General features: G+C 41.0%; 1 protein-coding gene across 1 annotated transcript; it reads left to right on the top strand.

The window, feature by feature from the left end:
- The first annotated feature begins 229 nt into the window (after window positions 1–229).
- On the top strand, window positions 230–676 carry LOC145284629 (uncharacterized). The gene has a single exon (XM_080133534.1). The coding sequence runs from the start codon at window positions 230–232 to the stop codon at window positions 674–676; it is 447 nt and encodes a 148-aa protein (XP_079989660.1).
- The last annotated feature ends 19,173 nt before the right edge of the window (window positions 677–19,849 follow it).

The following is a 19,849-nucleotide window of genomic DNA, read 5'->3' as shown; positions in this document are numbered from 1 at the left end:
GCTATCGAAGCACCCTCTTACGTTCTTTTCCCGCTCACTAAACCCATCGGAAATACGACTACACATAGTTGAAATAGAGGCTTACGCGATAGTTGAATGTGTCCGAAAAGGGAGGGACCTCCTTGCTGGGAAGCACTTCACTATCGTAACAGACCAGCAAGCCGTATATTTTATGTATAAGCCAGCTAACCGAGGAAAAATTAAAAACGATAAAATCATTCGGTGGAAAATGGAGCTTCTCCCGTTCTCGTACGATGTAAAACACCGTTCCGGAATTGAAAATATCGTTGCCGATGCTTTATTGAGAGTGTGTGGTGCTGCTGCTTTCTCCTTGGAGGAGCTAAGGGTCATACACAGTTCATTAATACACCCTGGTGTACAGCGTTTTTGGCACTTTATACGATCACAAAATATGCCATACTCAATTGATGAAGTTCGGTGCGTGACATCCGAGTGTACAACGTGCGCAAAAATAAAGCCTCAAATCTTCAGCCCTACTAACAATACACTGTTCTGCGCTACTGCTTCCTTCCAGCGCCTCTCCGTAGACTTCAAGGGGCCTGTACCGACAGCTTCGAAAGGATGTCCTTACCTATTTACTATCATGGATGAGTACAGTCGATTTCCCTTTGCGTTCCCTCGCCGTGATTGTTCTTCGCAGACCGCAATCAAATGACTGACGAATATTTTTTTCTATTTTTGGACTCTCCGCTTTCATCCATTCTGATAGAGGAACATCGTTCGTGTCGGAGGAGTTCAGAAATTTCCTGACGCGACTTGGGGTTGGGTGCAGTAACACTACTGCACACAGCCTAAGAGGAAACAGTCAGTGCGAGCGCTATGATGGTGTTATTTGGCACTCAATATTATTGACCCTGGAATATAAACAGCTACTCCTTAGTGCTTGGCAGGACATACTGCCTGATGTTTAATTCTATTCGCTTCTTACTATGCACTAGTAGGAATGCAACTCCCCACGAACGATTGTTCAAATTTGAAAGGCGCTCTTCTATTGGTACTACCTTACCTGTTTGGCTCTACGAACCTGGGGAGGTACTATTGAAACGGTTTGGCAACAGGAGCAAGTACGACCCGATCGTCGAGGTAGTGGAACTCCTCGAGACCAACCCTACGCATGCGAGAATACGGCATAATGATGTCCGCTAAGACATTTGGTTTGTTTTCCGCGCTCTGATGGACCTCAGGGTCCTGCTGAGAATACTCTACCCGACCTTGCAAATGCAGACCTGGCCCATTTCATTGAAACAAATCCAGTTGACAATACACCTAATGCAGAAAATATAGAGAATTCGCAGAGACCTGCCAGTCCTTCGAATATTTAACTGCTTCCACGCCGGCCTAGTCGCATCCATAAACCAGTCCAGCGACTGGACTTATAAATAAAACACATCGCCACTTTCAAAGATAACTTTGTACTTTGGAAAATAAAAAAAAATCTACACCTTGCAATCTCTCTTACTAGCGGGGGGAGCTTGTTATATTTCCATTAAAGTAAAAGTTTCTATGCCACGTGATTTTGCACACGTTCCTTTTCCTTTTTAAAAGGGTTGAGTATTTTTCTTCTTCAACATTTCATTACTAACAGCTCTTGCGTTTACTGCTGCTACCTGCTCTTTACTATTTGCTCTTACGTTTATTATTGGTTGTGAAATTAGTGCGGTAAAGCCTAATAAAGACGTTTTGCTCTGTCTTCCGTTCTATGATAAAGCACCACATATTCGTATAAATTAAAATTGTTGCGTATTTTCCTGTTGGTTACGGGGGTTAAAATATATATTTAAAGATATAACCATATTTAACTAAATACACATTGCCTATTATAAGCTAGTTAGGGCTATCCACAAGTAAATTCTTATCAGAAGGGGTTAATTATAATGCCCTTCCTGGCTTGTGCGCGAACTCATAACTTTGAACGTATCATTTCCCCTTTCTCATTCCTTTCTTCTCTCTCTTTTCTTCACACTACCTCCGTCTATTTGCCAGTCTATTAATTTTTGTGTTTTATATTTTGTTTGTTGATTTATTGTATTGTCTTACGTTTTGTTTTTTACTACTCATTAAATATCCTCTAGTATTTGAAATAAAGTTTTTTCTTTGAACTGTCGAATACCATCAGGTGTTCATGCAAACAAAAAAAAAGAAGGTTTTCTTCGGCTTACAATGTTCTTGGCACACGCAAAATGACATTTTTTTTTCATTCCCTGTTTTGACATTCGTAGAAAATCCGCCTTTCTTTCTTCCCATAACTTGCGAATTTACCATGTTCTCGCTTTATATGCTCAATTCGACTGCGTCTTAAATGCATATGTCACCTTTTCGTTTCCTATCGGCCGGGGTTCGAGTTCGAGTGTCGGTGACTTTTTACAATACGTACACGCCACTCTTGGACGTTTTTTCTATGACCGTTGTCACACTCCTCCCTGACCTCATCATCACACAAGCAATATTCTGGCGGTCTTCTTTTTTGTGTAGTACTCTTTAGCAGAAGTGGGTGTTTTTGAGAGCATTTGCCTCTACTTCTGCCTCGTGTAAATCGCTGAGCTCTGTTTCGTCATCGTCGTATATCATCCTCTCTGACCACAACTCACCCACATTAATTAAAGAAAAAATGTTGGGCAAGAATTTTAACTTAAACTATTTCTATAACTTAACAACGCACACCTAAAAAATTAGACTCGATTCGTAATTCAAACTTTTCACGACGACAAATCTCAAAATCTGGCACTCGAATTGTCAATCAAAATTCTTCTAAAGAACGACGAATTTTCAAAGTTCGACTTGCATATGCATAATCCAAATTCTCCATAGCCCGACAAATTATCACAAAGTTTGTATTTTCGAATGCATATTTAAACGTCTCCATAGCATAGCGAATTTTCGCAAAGTGCGGCTTTTGAATATGCATTAAAAATATCCATAGCATGACGAATTTTCACTGACGACGACAATTTAAAAAAAATATTCAACCGAATCCTATCGAAAATACCAATTAAAAGAGAAAAGGTTTGACACACTTCAGTTGCATCAACTCTCGTCCATCTTAAGTAGAAGGTAAAGCCGTTTCACAAGTAAGTCGGATTCTACCTTTTTAGGCGACTACGTGTGAAAAGAAAGAAGAGGCTTGAAGTTTTGTTCCAAGTTCTGTAGAATCAGCAGAAAAGAAAGTCCTGTAAAGTCAGCAGACGAGCAAGTCCCAAAAAATCACACACACACACACAGAGACTAAGGTACTCTTAAAGCTGCAGCAGTTCACCGATACGATCACACTGACGTCGATCCTAGAAAAAGACACACCCATGTTCCAAACACACTCCCTTTATCCTTCCGGCGTTCGTCCTCGGCCAATCAGCAGCCAAAGAACGGTCACGTGGGGCCCAGTGATGATCGCACAATCTACAAGTTGAGGACGGCGCCATTTTTGAATTTCTTTCATGTTTCGGCCATGCACGTACGCACACCGTAGGAGCGTTACAAGGTAAGGCATAACGCGCAGACACGTGGGCGCTTCCTCCCTTCATTTTCTTCGACTCTACACCCCCACCCCTGGTCTCAAGATCACACATGCGGCATTGTGGCCGCGGTCGTTTGATGCGGGCGCTCCTACGGAGGGGGATTAGCTGGGCTTCTTCATCTCCACCAGTGCCACCCGGGTCAGTGTCCACAGTCCTACCATCCGGCTGCAGTTCATCTTCCTCCGAGCTACCTGGGTCAGTGTCCACAGTCCTACCGTCCGGCTGCGCTTCATCTTCATCTTCATCCGAGCTCTCAGAAGTGGTGCTGGAGCTATCGCCATCCGTGCTGAGGTTCCCAGCCATAGGCCGGATCCACATTTCATCACTGGATGATTCATTACTTTCACTGTTCACCATTTGGTTTATATCAAGGGCGGGCCGGAATCCCTTACATGGCGTGGGACACCATCAATCAGCACAGCTTGCTTACCGATTATGCCGGTGATCCGTCCCTGTCTGAACCTGGTCGTGCATCGGTTATTGGGAGGCCTTACCCAGACGGTGTCCCCTGACTTGTACCGTCCTTGCGTCTTCTTCTGATTAGGCGGGCAGGCGTCAATGCCCTTAACACGCACTCGATAGCGATGTATCGCATTAGCAGTTGCACTTTCAGCAGTCGCGTCATCCTTTGGCGTTGTATTGTACCTATATACCGCCTCCGCAATCGTGCATTGCTTCCTTGCTGCTATCCGTTTCACACTTCGGTGGCACCGCTCTGCTATACCGTTGCCACTCGGCACATACGCACACCTGTGTGTAAGCCGGGTCCCCCACTCGTCCATGAAACGCCTGAATTCCCCGCTGCAAAAAGCTGTGTCGTTGTCCGTGAGAATCTCTTCGGGTGGCCCCCGCTCGTAAAATATAGACTCTAATTGGCGGATGACACTAGCCGAGTCCTGTCCTGTTAACAGTCGCCAGATCGCAAACCTCGTCGGTCCGCAATCGATTAGTGTGAGGAAGTGCTGACCACCATAGTGGGTTATGTCCATGCCCAGCCGGCTCCAAGTCCCGTCGACTTCCAGCCGACCTTTCTGCCATTTGGTGGGAGCCGGGTCGATTGACTGGCATATTTGGCATTCCTTGACCACTGATTCTACTCTGTTTTTGGACACTGACGGGTTGGTTAAGTGTGCGAAATAATATGTCCGTCTCACTCCGGGGTGTCCAGTGTCGTGGTGTACCCTCTTGATTTCATCCGTCTCCTCAATAGAGGCAGCACATAACGATCCTGGTTCGGCTTCTTTCTTCATTGCGTCGAACCACCTCTGGGGCACACGAGTGAGTTTATCTGCAAGATTGCGGGTCGAAGCGACAAGCACCGCGTTCACCGATAGGTTGTACTCTTCCACCAGCTTCCTTAGAGTCTCCAACCTTCGTCTAATTAGCATTTCGGTAGCCGCCTTGGTGCGCACTCTCGCTTTGCCTGTTAGTGTGTCAACTATCCAGTGGTACACGCACAGCGAATCTGTGTGTAAGCACAATTCTTTAACCTTCCACTGGAGTGCCATATTTACTCCCTTTATCGCCGCATCCAACTCCGCTAGGTTGATGTGAGCGGCATCATCCAGTGGTCGCAACCAGCAGGCGTCCTCAATCACAGACCCGTTCATCTCCAATAGTGCCCCGATCGCGAGGGAGCTCGCATCCACCCACACATTTAGTCTGTCTCCCTGGACGCACCAATCTCCTTTAGCGGGGTCCTCCTGCTTGACTCTTGTGATGGTTTCTTTTACCATGCGAAGCAACAGATTGTCCACCGTCTCGTCATCCCAGGATTTGGTGACTGCACTCGCCCTCCTCTTCATGCTGGCGGTTGCGACCCGGGTCCATCCACATACTGGCAAGTGTCCTACCAGTTTTCCACACAGGGAAAATATGGCCCGCCTTGTGAGGATATGGGGCACTTCGGGGACTGCAGTTCCGCGCCCCCACCTCAAGGTCCCTCGCTCCTGTTGAACGCTCAACCCCAAAACACGAGCGCCATCCTCCAAGCGTTCTGGATCCTTACAAATCAGTCCAAGTTCGGCAAGCTTAGCCCTCACACGTGATGATGGCACAACGTCTTCATTCACGTATATTTCGTCAAGGTATGCTGATGTCCCCTCTTTTACGGTCTTATCCTGTGACAATACAGCATTGACGATCGTTTTCATGATTTGGGGCGCAACGTTCAGCCCAAAGCCCAGTCGCGTGAGGCAATACCTCCTACCGGAAAACACTACCGTCTGAAACGGCCACAGTGTCTCGCTAACCCGGACCTGCAGATATGCCCTTCTAAGGTCCAACAGGGACACATTAGAACCCAGCTGGCGCCATTCTCGCAGTTTGCTAGCACACACGTCGGCCTCGCCTGTGAACGCATCAACATATGAGTTCAGTTCTCGGTAATCCATCACCGGCCTGACTTTTGCTTTGTTCTGTTGAGCAACTGCCATTAATGGGATCAGACCCTTGGAGGGTCCAAGTTTTTTGTAGGGGTAGGGAATCAACCAGCCATCCTCGATCCATCTGCGAAGTTCTTCTTCGTACGCGGGCCTCATGTGGTCGGGCACATGGTATTCCGTTATGCCATTTTGCAGTTTGGCCGGTTCTCGGTCTTCCGACCACTTCCATGAAGCAGTCCAGGCCTTCTTTTGCTCGTCAAATTCGACGCTGAAGTCTGGTTGGTCAATCTTTAGTGCAGCACACACTGGGGCTTTCTCCTGAAAATGTACCGCCCCCGTCGCCGTTATGTAGACGCCACCAAGAGCTCTGATGGCATCATATCCTAGGAGCAGGTCAAAACTCAGGGTTTTTTCTGGTACCACCAGCGCCTCTAGGTTAGCGGAGATTCCATTTTTTGTCCGAATGTTTACGCTGCCCACCCCGCAACATGTGCGCGTCTCTCCACTGATGGTAGTCACTCGGACGTTCTTCTTTCTCCAAGTGTGGCAGAGATCTGCACATATGATAGTGTAGGAGCACCCGGAGTCGAGGAGTGCTGAGCGCAGTGTTTCGTTGACATATATCGAAACGATCGGCAGCGTCTCATTTAATTTCTGCGTGCGGAAGAGGTTGACGCTGACACCTTCTCCTCGGTTCCGTTTCCCGGACAGTCTTGAGCTATATGGCCGGCTTCCTTACACCGGTAGCAGCGAACGGTCGTTGGTTGCTGCCGGCAGTTCCGTGCAATATGGCCCTGTCCATTGCATTTGTAGCATATGATTCCGCCACGTGGACCGGGTCCCTGATATGGTTTCTTATCATTCGGTGTGGACCGGGCAGCAGCAATTACCGGTTCCCTCATCTCGGAATAATTCTTCATTACAGTCCTGGCCCGATCCACTAGGTCATTAAGGGGCAACGAATCCGCACTTGAGCTGGCTCTTAATAGTCGCTTTGCTTCTGTCGGGAGTCCTGCTAGGAATTTGCATGCTAAGGCCCGCTCAGGCAGTCCACCAAACAAGACCGTTAACTTGGTCAGTTCTGCCAAGTATACATCGACCGTTTCGCCCGGACGTAGGGTCCTTTCCTCAAGTGGCTCCCAAGCAGTGGCGGGGTCAATCGCAAACGCCTTGAACAGCGCCGCCTTAATTGTCTCGTAGTCCTGTTTTCCCTCATGGCTGAGCTGTTGATACACGGCAAAGGCGCCGCCGGACAAGCGCAGAGGGACAACACGTTCGAAGTTCTTTACGCCAGACAAAAGACAATGTAACTCCAACTTTTCCACCCAGTCAAGTACCGGGGTTGATCCATCGAACTCCGGTATTAATTTGAGGTCAATTTTTCCCCCCTTTCGCCGAAATAGCTTAAAGCCGTTTCACAAGTAAGTCGGATTCTACCTTTTTAGGCGACTACGTGTGAAAAGAAAGAAGAGGCTTGAAGTTTTGTTCCAAGTTCTGCAGAAGGGCAGGTCCTGTAGAATCAGCAGAAAAGAAAGTCCTGTAAAGTCAGCAGACGAGCAAGTCCCAAAAAATCACACACACACACAGAGACTAAGGTACTCTTAAAGCTGCAGCAGTTCACCGATACGATCACACTGACGTCGATCCTAGAAAAAGACACACCCATGTTCCAAACAAACTCCCTTTATCCTTCCGGCGTTCGTCCTCGGCCAATCAGCAGCCAAAGAACGGTCACGTGGGGCCCAGTGATGATCGCACAATCTACAAGATGAGGACGGCGCCATTTTGGAATTTCTTTCATGTTTCGGCCATGCACGTACGCACACCGTAGGAGCGTTCCAAGGTAAGGCATGACGCGCAGACACGTGGGCGCTTCCTCCCTTCATTTTCTTCGACTCTACAGAAGGTTAATGCATTCTCCTCCAGATACAATGGTAGTATTCGAACGACATTGTAAATTTCCATCTGTTAAGTTCGGTTCTCAGAACTCGACTCTGCCATCTCCACTTCAGGTGTTTTTTGTTGCGCCATTTTGAGGGCGAATCCTCATTTATCTGCAAATGAATGCATATCAAACTACATCCCCCCTGATCTTTAAAGATGCCCTTATAACCCCATTCCCAGATCGGCAATCACCTCAACTTCTAAGAACACTAGACTCTGCTATCCTCTCAAACAACGTTAGGCACTGCTATCCTCTTAAACAACGCTAGGATCTGCTAGACAATAATAGCCTCTCCAAGACCGCTAGACAAAAATAGCCTCTCAAATACACCGCTAGACAATAATAGCCTCTCAAATACACCGCTAAGCAATACTAGCCTCTCAAAAATACATCTAGACAATACTAGCCTCTCAAACACCGCTAGACAATAATAGCCTCTCAAATACACCGCTAGACAATAATAGCCTCTCAAAAATACATCTAGACGATACTTGCCTCTCAAACACCGCTAGACAATAATAGCCTCTCAAAAATACATCTAGACAATACTAGCCTCTCAAACACCGCTAGACAATAATAGCCTCTCAAATACACCGCTAGACAATAATAGCCTCTCAAAAATACATCTAGACGATACTTGCCTCTCAAACACCGCTAGACAATAATAGCCTCTCAAAAATACATCTAGACAATACTAGCCTCTCAAACACCGCTAGACAATAATAGCCTCTCAAATACACCGCTAGACAATAATAGCCTCTCAAAAATACATCTAGACGATACTTGCCTCTCAAACACCGCTAGACAATAATAGCCTCTCAAAAACACCGCTAGACAATACTAGCCTCTTAAAAACACCGCTAGACAATAATAGCCTCTCAAATACACCGCTAGACAATACTAGCCTCTTAAAAACACCGCTAGACAATAATAGCCTCTCAAAAACACCGCTAGACAATACTAGCCTCTAAAAACACCGCTAGACAATACTAGCCTCTCAAACACCGCTAGAGAATACTAGCCTCTCAAACACCGCTAGAGAATACTAGCCTCTCAAAAACAGAGCTGGACAATATTAGCCCCTCAAAAACACAGCTAGATTTTACTAGCGACTCAAACACTAAAAAGTCAGACGACTCGTAATTCTCCATTATACTACGACAATTGATAAATCACGTTGGCATCTTGTCATTTCTCAATACTTTACATTTTTTTACATTCGATTCGAATCGTTTAATATCTCTATTAATCGACGCTATCAATTTTCAAATGTTCGACGCGAATCGTTTTTTATTTCCAATGTCTGGACGCTTTCAATTTTCAAAAATTCCATTTCGTCTCAGCCTCATCAACTTTATATTTATCGCCCAAATAGCTTCTAGTGGTGAAATTAAATTTTTCGTTTGAACTGTTGAATACCGTTAAATGTTAATGCAAAACAAAGACTTTTTCTTCAGTATACAATGTTCTCGGGGCGCGTATTCGCCTTTCTTTCTTCCCATTATCATGCGAATAAACCATACGTTCAAATGACTACGAGTCAACAAAAGATGTTCTCGTCAACGGAAGAAATACCGGATTTTTATATGCTTAAATTCGATCGCGTCTTAATTTATATATGTCACCTTCTCTTTTGCAATCGGTCGGGTTTCGAGTTCGAGTGTCAGTAGCTTTTTATAATACACATACGTTTGTTTCTTTGGCCACTGTCACACATCGCTATTTATATTTTATTTTATTATTATCATCATGTGACTTCTCCTCTGACTAGAACTTAAACCTATTCTGTTTTCTATTCGTACAATATAACTACTTATCAGTGTTAATGGACACATGGAATATTCCAAGAATTGGTAGATCTGATAAGATCTGGTGGTTACTTTTAAGTAATATGAATCCAACTTGGAAAAGAAAAAGGAAGTTGTTATAGATTCTCAATAAGAAGAAGGACCTAAAACTACATGCAAAATATAGATAGTTCAGCATTATAGTAAGCAATTGCACCTGTACGACCTTTAAAAGATTCATAAAGACGATATTCCATCAAGGCCCATTGTTAAATGCAGAGGTTCAACATGCCATCAATTGTTTAGTAGAAATAATCACCCTTAATCATAGGCAAATCTCTGTCGTATGCCAAGAACTCTTAGAAATAATCAACAATACTTCCACTCATTCCAACCTGAGGGTGAATCCTTGTGTAGCGAGTCTGTTCACGAAAATACCGACTGACGAGATTCTGGCGATGATACAGATTAATCTGACATCGGATACTTCACTGAAAAATGCGCTTGCATCCCAGTCGAAAATACAATGGGGATATTGACCCTCTGTGTAGAGACTACAAATTCCATGATGGGATATGATCGTCAGAAAGAAGCCCGTCAAAAAGATTCTCGAATTACATAACCTTTATAAACCAACCCAGTAACATTAACCACCAACACGAGGTCGCAGAAATACCTGGATTAGGACCCAGGCACGGGGAAAACCCTCTTTGTGCTGATGGACCCGTAGATCTTCCCAGGTCATCCGTCTAGGAGAAGGAAAACTCTGAAGGAAACCTAAGGGGAGGAAGGCCTCTCCAGTCTTGGCTGACAACCTTCCTAGAGCTGGTGACTTAAACAAATTACCGGTCTGCAGACCTAAACTGCTTAAGGAGTAGATAGGCACTGTCTATCGTCCGCCTTCCATACTCCTTCTTTGCCTATTAGACAAGGGTAGAGGTCGAATCACAAGGAGTCGACAGACATTCAGTGGTCGATCTTGTTTTCAGACTAGAGCAATGAACGCCGTTTTCTCCACTCCCGACACATCGCATCCCTTAAACTGGGCACTTGGGAGTGCTTGAATGCCATAATGCCAGTACAAGTAGATTGGGTTGACCATCGTCTGATGAGTAAAGGGTACCGGATAGACAGTTCCTGGCTGTTGTTCCCTAACTCTTTGGTAGCGCTTAGAGCGGCTGCTCCATCAACAGTTATATGATATCGGGTTATGTGCAGTGCCATGTTGCGCATGGAAAGGGAACCTGCACTCATCCAGGTGGGTTATCTCGAGGCCACAATCCTAGTAGATGGAAGGACAACTGATGTTCTGCTTGTGTTGCATATCTGGTATTCTGCATAACCACTTGTTCCGCACCCTTACCTAAACTGAAATTCTTAAAAAAATGATAACAGTACAATAAAATATTACGCTCAAACCAGGCCCAAACTCAAACAAAACCAACCTGCCTTATCCCTTGAGGCTTGCATTTACGAACATCCGTGGGCTTAGAACTAATTTAAATGATGTTAAAGCATTTCTCCTAAAAACACTCCGGATATCTTAGCACTAAGTGAGACTAACCTACACTCCTCCATCCCCTCTAACTACTTTAATATGCCTGGATATCTCCCACTCTGCCGTAAGGACTCTGACAGACATATCCACGAGCTTGGAGTATATATTCGAAACACCCTCCCCTTGATTAGAGGAACTAAACTAGAATCGGACGGTCAAGCCTTTATGTGCTTTAAACTTAACATGCAACATAACATTAGCTACTTTTATTTTCTCTACCGCTCTCCCTCGACCCAGGACTCTACCCTTATAAACAAAGTCTCTGGCAATATAGATACAGCACTTTCCCTCGACACTAGCGCACAAGTGCATGTGTTTGGTGACTTCAATGTCCACCACAGCAACTGGCTTGGATTTTCTACTAACACAGACGCAGCTGGTTCAACAAGACGTAACTTCTCTATATCTCATTCCCTATCACAGATGGTTACGTTTCCAACCCGTTTCCCAGACCAGCAAGAACAACACGCACCACTTCTAGATCTGTTTCTGACCACAGTTTCCGATGACTGTGTAACTAATGCCCACAGCACACTTGGGAACGCCGATCATGCAGTGTAATGGTTGAAATAGCCCTAAATTTAGAGCCAAAACTGAAGAGTCATTGCTTAAAACAACGAGATATTATAAAAAGGCTGACAGGGAAGCCATCAGGGATCTCATCAGGGACGCCCCATGGCAAAATATCTTTTCACTTCATTCTGAACATTGCGCAAATGAGGCCATTGAATGGTTCAAAACGGCAATTGAAGCACATGTTTCGACGCGGAAATTTAATAGCAAGCCCCTCTCTCCCCAATGGTTTACTTCTACTTGTGCATCTGCAATAGCGCAAAGGCAGCATGCGTACCACATATTTAGCCGACATAAGTCCAATTCAAACAGACAGAAGTATATAGAAGCCAGAAGTAACTGTAAGAAAGAAATAGCGACAGCTAAGAGAGAATTTACTGAAACCACTAAAAAACGCATCGAAGCACAGAAATTAGGAACCCGCGACTTCTGGAAAATCTACAACAGTGTAGTAAATAATGGGCAATCAACAATTTCTCCACTATCCAACAATCATGAGGTTGTTTGCTCTGCAACTGAGAAGGCTAACATGCTTGCCAGTCGGTTTGCCTCCAACTCCACACTGGACCCTGCTAACCACCCTTTCCCGGAATTTCCTTTGCGGACAGACGCCACACTAGACGATCTGAAAATCACCCCTCCTCATGTGCATGCTATCATAAAAAATCTTGACACTTCAAAAGCATGTGGACCTGATCTCATCCCGGCTTTGCTATTAAAAAAGTGCTCTGCCGAAGTAGCTCCAGTTCTCTCCAACTTTACGACAAATGCCTTAATGAATCTTGTTTTCCTGCCTGCTGGAAAACTGCTTCTGTAGTACCAGTTTTCAAGAATTCTGGAGAAAGAACTGACCCAGTAACTTTTCGCCCCATTAGCCTCCTCCCACTTTTCGCCAAAATATTTGAGACTATAATTAACCAAGTTCTAGTCCATCACCTTACAGATGCTAAACTTCTGACTGACTAACAATATGGATTTAGGCAAGCCCGTTCCACAGCAGACATCCTAAATGTAATCTCAGAACGTATATACCAGTCACTGGACAAAGCGGAGGAGGGTTGCTCTAGATATATCTAAGGCTTGAAGCATGAAGGTCTTCTCAGGAAAATAAGATCATATGGTATCACTGGAAGAATACATAACATAATTAAATCCTTCTTAGATAAGAGAAACATCCAGGTTATCCTCGACGGTTGTGCATCTAAACAATATGATATAAATGCGGGAATGCCTCAGGAGTCTATCCTTGGACCTCTGTTATTCCCAATATTCATAAATTACCTCCCTGAGAAAATTGCCTGTGAGATGGGTATATATGCTGACGACACCACGCTCTATAACAGACACGACAGGAAAAGAAATGAACACATATCTAAAGAAATAGCAGAAACACTAGAGGATGACCTCCAATCTGTAGTGGAATGGGGACATAAATGGGTGATCACATTCAATGCTGTCAAGACTAAACTTCTTTACTTCAATAATTACAAGAAACCTTCTCTACCACCAATAGCAATGGCCAATGACTTTTTATCTGAAAGTACATCTTTTAAACTACTCGACCTTACGCTCACACGAAACATGAGTTGGAGCAATAACATTGAGAGTATCGCCAGGACCGCTGCGAAGAAGGCAGGTTCTCTCTACCGTGCTAGAAAGATACTAACACCCGAAAGTATCCTATACCTCTATAGGGCCACAATTCGCCCATGTATTTGGGCTGCTGCATCTGCCACTAGTCTCTCGCTCCTAGACAAGGTTCAAAAGAGAGTCGCCAGTCTGATAGGTCCCATCGACGAAATGTTGCATCCCTCTGCCTCTTCTACAAGTACTTTAACGGTGAATGCTCCGACGAACTGCAAGCACTTGTGCCCCCTCGATGTAAATACCCCCGACAAACCCTACAAGCAGCTAAGTCCCACCCCTACGCAGTAGAGATCCCTAGATGTAAGAGAGCCTTCTACTCAAGTGGTTTCTTTCCCAGGACAGCTAGACTTTGGGATTTTCTTCCGGGTCCCTACTTTCGCAACTGTAGTGACATGCAGAAGTTCAAGTGTAACGTAAACCGACATCTTGCTGCCCAACTCCCTACACAGTACCCCTGATGCTTATGTCCCTGATAGTAGCTCCCTACAACAAAGTGGTAATGTACCTTGTTTGGGGTGAAAATGTAATTAAAAAAGTAGACAGAAAGATTACTACAGTTCGACAAGATACGCCAAATGAAGGTCGAAGTTTACATTGACTGAATTATTATGAAAATAACATTATTTTCAAGATAAGAATTGAGACCCATCCCCTGTGAGAACGGATTTAACGGTAATAATTGTTATAATAGAGCTTAGTTAATGTTTTTATTATGTGAAGAATACCGAGCAATTCTCGATTGCCTTGCTGGCTCCACTTTAATGGTTTATGATAACTAAAAACAAAGAGAAAATAACTTCAGCTGAACAGATTTGAATTGATAATCACAATTTAATACGAATACTAATTTGCTAATTAATCAATTTTATCTGAGGGAATAGTATTGAACAATGTTAGAGTTTTGCTTTGGTGGCAGTAACCATTCGCAGAACTTGCCGGCGTGAAAATCTCCTCGATAAAAATCACCCACGGGCAATGCTTATATAGGATGACAATCGACCAATAAGAACGAGTATAAGTATAACCCTACCCGTTACAATGTCGTTCACGAGCGAATTTCGACAGTAGAGTGGAGGGGAAAGGTAGAGAAAACTCGAGAGAAGAAAAAAGTGCGAGTCTGGAACGAGCTCCCGTTGCAGGGCGAGAAGGGACACTTTAGGTTGGGTACGTTATCTAGTTGCGACAATCCTATGCAAGATTGAAGACCAATCTCACCAAGCTCATTATAAAACACTCAACCAGTGTAACGTTAAACTGTCTTCAGGCTTCTCCGAAAGAAAGTGGAAAAGAATTGTATCTCATAAGGGAATAGAAGAAAGAGTATCTCAAAGAGAAAGGAGACAACGAGCTGGCACGCTACTGATAATTTCAACGAGACTGCTACCCGCAATTCAAAACCAAAGTTTTTGTTTTTTCTACTGGACGATCGACGTGTATAATTCACGGTACACGAAAAGGCGCATAATTCTAACGGACCATTGGCTTGATGCCATTCATATAATTATCAAAACTATTTATGTTGCAACGGCATTGTATATTGTACATTTTTTTTAGAACGGTGTAATTATCTAGTTCTTGACAATATAATCTTTTTTACATAAACCGGCCGGAGGATTTAATTGTTGTTTTTTCCGTAGTTGCTGTTCGGAGTTAACGTGCTTTAAATTGCAGGAACCTAGATGAAGTCCAGAGTTGTGACTCACGGATCTAATCTAAATCACAACGTGGGCGTGTGCTACTTTCTTTTACTTGAGAACATCGTTTTATTCATCTCGTGGACTCTTCGTGCAGAGAGTGAAGGAACCCATCCCCATCTTTGTGCGGATCGATCATGACCAAACTATTTTAATGTGTGAGCTATTTGTAGGACAACTATATCTATTGAACTTTGTCTAGGTGTTATGCGATTCCGGATACACCTTGATTCGAACTCTTATACCGATGACCACCCGTTAGGTTCTTCGAAGGGTAATAAATAGTAGTCAGAAGAATCAAAATAATACGAAATCTGGCTTGTGTAATTGTTTATATATATATATATATATATAAATATATATATATATATATATATATATATATATATATATATATATATATATATATATATATATATAAATCTAACTGTTGGTTCGTTCGGAATTAATTGTCTAAAAAACCACTGGACGGATGGCTTCCACGTTTTGGTATAATATGTTTACTATATCCATGCGTGTTTTTATATATTTCTTTTTAATTATAACATTACACTTAATTTTTCTATGATAAATAAATGGATTTCTTTGTACCGAGAGGCCATTTTTTTTATTTAGGGACAATTATTTATTACCGCTTCCTGTCACGTGACCAGTGTTACAATTTAGCGGTTTTCCTGATAGATCTGGAGATTTCGTTTACAATCTAGCGGGAAATTCTAGAAAATCTGGAGGTATTTGGCACCCACACACCCGCATGAGATTATTAAAAAATAAAGAAAAGCGCTTGAAAATACTTTAAAACATAAAATAAGCTCATTCATGTAAGTTAAAAAAAAAGTAGCATTTATTGCCTTTGGTAACAATTATTTATTGATTATTTGTTTTGTTTTTCACCTTTTTTTCGACTAACCATTCTTAAATCTCACTATAAAATCGATTTTTCCAAGTACATTTTAGGTGGGGGGGCATTCCAACCTCCGAAGTTTAGTTTAAAATACGATCTAAAAGTGTAAAATGCAAGACTGTACACATAGATTCGAAAAAGTTGTCAAAAAACAAATATATAACAAATAAATGTTATCAAAGGCAAGATAAGTTACTTTTCTGCAAACCTGGATATATTTTTCGTGTTTTTATTCAATGTAACATATTTATTCAGCTCGAAAAACATACAGTGTTTATCGATGTATTCGAAAATTCAAGATGGCATCTCACACCCTCTTTAACACCGTAACTTTGGAAAAAGGTGTTATAAATAAAAAACTATAGAAATACTATTAAAAACCCGCCGAATATATGTCAACCTATGTCACAGTAACATGTATTGAGCGAGTTTTTAACAGTATTTTATCCGGTTTTTTATTTATAACATCTTTTCCCAAACTTACCATGTTAAAGAGAGAACCAGACTCCATCTTGAATGTTCCAATACATCGGTAAACACTGTATGGTTTTCGAGCTGAATAAACATGTTACATTGAATAAAAACACGAAATATTTATCCAGTTTGGTAGAAAAGTAACTTATCTTGCCTTTGATAACATTTATTTGTTATATATTTGTTTTTTGACAACTTTTTCGAATCTATGTGTACAGTATACAAACCCATAGTGAGAAAACACGGAACATTATGGAGTTTTTTTTGGGGGGGGATTAGCGATTTTTGAAAATTTCAGACGATAAGTTAAAAATCTAGCAATTTTCTGGACATTTCTTTCTCCTGATCTCGCGTTTTTTTTTAAAATCTCAGTTGACAACATTGCATCACTAAAAAAACACTACAGGCTTAATGTAAACAGAATGTGTTTACAATATCGATAAATTTTCAATGGGTTTAATTACATGATTATTGATAATGTAACCATGTGATTGAACTTTAATTTAAATTAACCACACGTGGTCGCAAAATGAATGCCGACGCTCAAAGTGTATACACATTTTGATTCCTCCCTTTACTTAAAAATTCACCAAAAATCAGGAAATTAACGAATTTTAATGAAAATTGCAGTATTTTTCAAATAATGATCGCAGAATATAATGAACTAATTATTTTTACTTAACTCTTAGTGAAAATGTTTTATTTTGTTTAAACAAAAAATACCTTTACTAAAATTATGGTTTTCAGTAGTAAATAAAAAATGCAAGAATTTATTTTTGCTTTTTTTTAAAGTATCGTAACTTGTAACAATAAAAAATAAATTTTACAGTAACATTACGAAAAAAGCCCCTAAAGTCCGTATTAATGAATTCAATATAACTCGAAGAAAAATGAATTTCTCACATACTATTCAAAAAATTAAAGATTCAATTAGATTCCTATTTCAGTCAGAAATGAGTTTAGGAATTTATAGCCAAACCTAAATATTTTTTTTTTGGTAAATATCCAGATACGCTACTTCAGAACACCGACCACTCTAATTTGTTTGGGGTGGGATGTGATGTTGGGGCGCGCGCGCCAACATCACCCCCCCCCGCTCGCGCCCCCAATGTACAAAGTAAAATCTTCGGAAAATGTTAAATGGTGTTCTAATTGGTAAATGTCGGTGCGTTACTTACGTAAAATTTGAAAATTCGATGTTCCAGGTAAAAAAAAAAACCCCAGATAGATAACCCCCCTACTCCAACTTGGTGTGCTTTTCTTTTCTTATTTTATTTCTTTTTCAGCTAATTTTAAATTTTCCACCCAAAAAGTGCTATAATCTATTTTTGAAAATTAGAAAATTCTATGTCCTGGAAAAAAAAATCCCCTCCCCCAACATAGTTTGCTTGGTGAAGCCGTCGTTTATGCTACAGCGTGCATGCGCGTAGCATAAACGGATGCTGCAAAATGGTAGAAAGAAGTTCGTGGGTTCAGGGGTAAATACCATGCAAACGGTAAATTTGCCCCAAGTTTGACTATCGGATTCGTTGTCAGCGACCTCAATTACCTATAAAAAACAAATTAGAGTGGTCGGTGTTCTGTAGTAGCGTATCTGGATATTTACCCTTTTTTTTCTAGCTTAAAAAATAGCATTAATACAGTAAGTTAGGTAAACTGACTTTTTCGTTTAAAAATGGAATTATTTCCCTTTCGTTATTAACTTAAAAAAAAAAAAAATTTTTTTTAATAAATATTTTGTGGGGTTTGTACACATAGATTCGAAAAAGTTGTCCAAAAAGAAATATATAACAAATAAATGTTATCAAAGGCAAGATAAGTTACTTTTCTACCAAACTGGATATATTTTTCGTGTTTTTATTCAATGTAACATGTTTATTCAGCTCGAAAACCATACAGTGTTTACCGATGTATTGGAACATTCAAGATGGCGTCTGATTCTCTCTTTAACACGGTAAGTGTGGGAAAAGATGTTATAAATAAAAAACCGGATAAAATACTGTTAAAACCTCGCTCAATATATGTTACCGTGACATAGGTTGACATATATTCGGCGGGTTTTTAATAGTATTTTGTATAGTTTTTTATTTATAACACCTTTTTCCATACTTACGGTGTTAAAGAGGGTGTGAGACGCCATCTTGAATTTTCGAATACATCGATAAACACTGTATGTTTTTCGAGCTCAATAAATATGTTACATTGAATAAAAACACAAAAAATATATCCAGTTTGGCAGAAAAGTAACTTATCTTGCCTTTGATAACATTTATTTGTTATATATTTGTTTTTTGACAACTTTTTCGAATCTATGTGTACAGTAATACAAACACCCATTTTGTGTTTTATATACATAAAGTACAATTGTTGAATGTTACTGTTTTGATTATATTCGTTTGGGGGGGCACAATTAAAAAATTAAGAAAGATTAAAATGAAGCGAAATTTAAGTTTCCGTTCCATTTTTACAACAACCGTAAAACAGTGCATACTCAGCAAGTTTTATCGTAATTTATAAGCATATTGAAACACTAAATCAACATTTTATTTATTTTTTTGCATAATTAACGATGGAAGTATTTTTCTGTTTATTTTCTTAATATCTGTTAAAAAAAAATAAATAATTTGTACATTCTCTTGAAAAAAAAGAATCAAACTTTTCTCTACTTTCACATGTGTTCCATTTTAACAAACTGAGCCACAGCAGCGCGTGGCCGGGTACAGCTAGTATATATATATATATATATATATATATATATATATATCAATGAATATGATTCACTTTTAAACTAATAAACAGATCTGTTTATAGAAGAGATTTATAACGCAGAAAATGGAATGTCGTCGGTGTTGAGGAAGAAAAACAAAAAACAAGTAAATCAACAGTTATGTATCAGTATGCCTTACTTGAAGTAATGTACTGTATGTGAAGGTGTTCAATGATATATTTCGGGGAAACCCCTTTGTAAAATAGTGGATAGTACAGATCTATTAAAACACGCTAGATGGAAGAATAAAAATAAAATGGCTGTGCGGTATATCGGAGCAAGTATATGGAGTCAATAATAATAATAATAATAATATTAATAATAATAATAATAATAATAAGAAGAAGAAGAAGAAATCTACTATACATATCTCACACAATGGTTACAGCAAACTACATCTAATTTTTAATTAAAGGATCATTATTTATTTTGAAATAAAGCCATATGACTTTCACAAAGGGCTTGTAACCTCCTTTTGTGCCATTTGCGTAAAACTCAATTAAATTAAATATAGCCAACATTACTCACTATCACACCTAGCAGTAATGTTCTAAACTTCATAATGATCAGTTATACTTTAAAA

Source organism: Euprymna scolopes, chromosome 9, assembly GCF_053919585.1.
Source record: "Euprymna scolopes isolate OS-2025 chromosome 9, ASM5391958v1, whole genome shotgun sequence".
NCBI classification, from domain to species: Eukaryota; Metazoa; Mollusca; class Cephalopoda; order Sepiida; family Sepiolidae; genus Euprymna; species Euprymna scolopes.
This window is presented reverse-complemented; position numbering and strand designations above follow the sequence as displayed.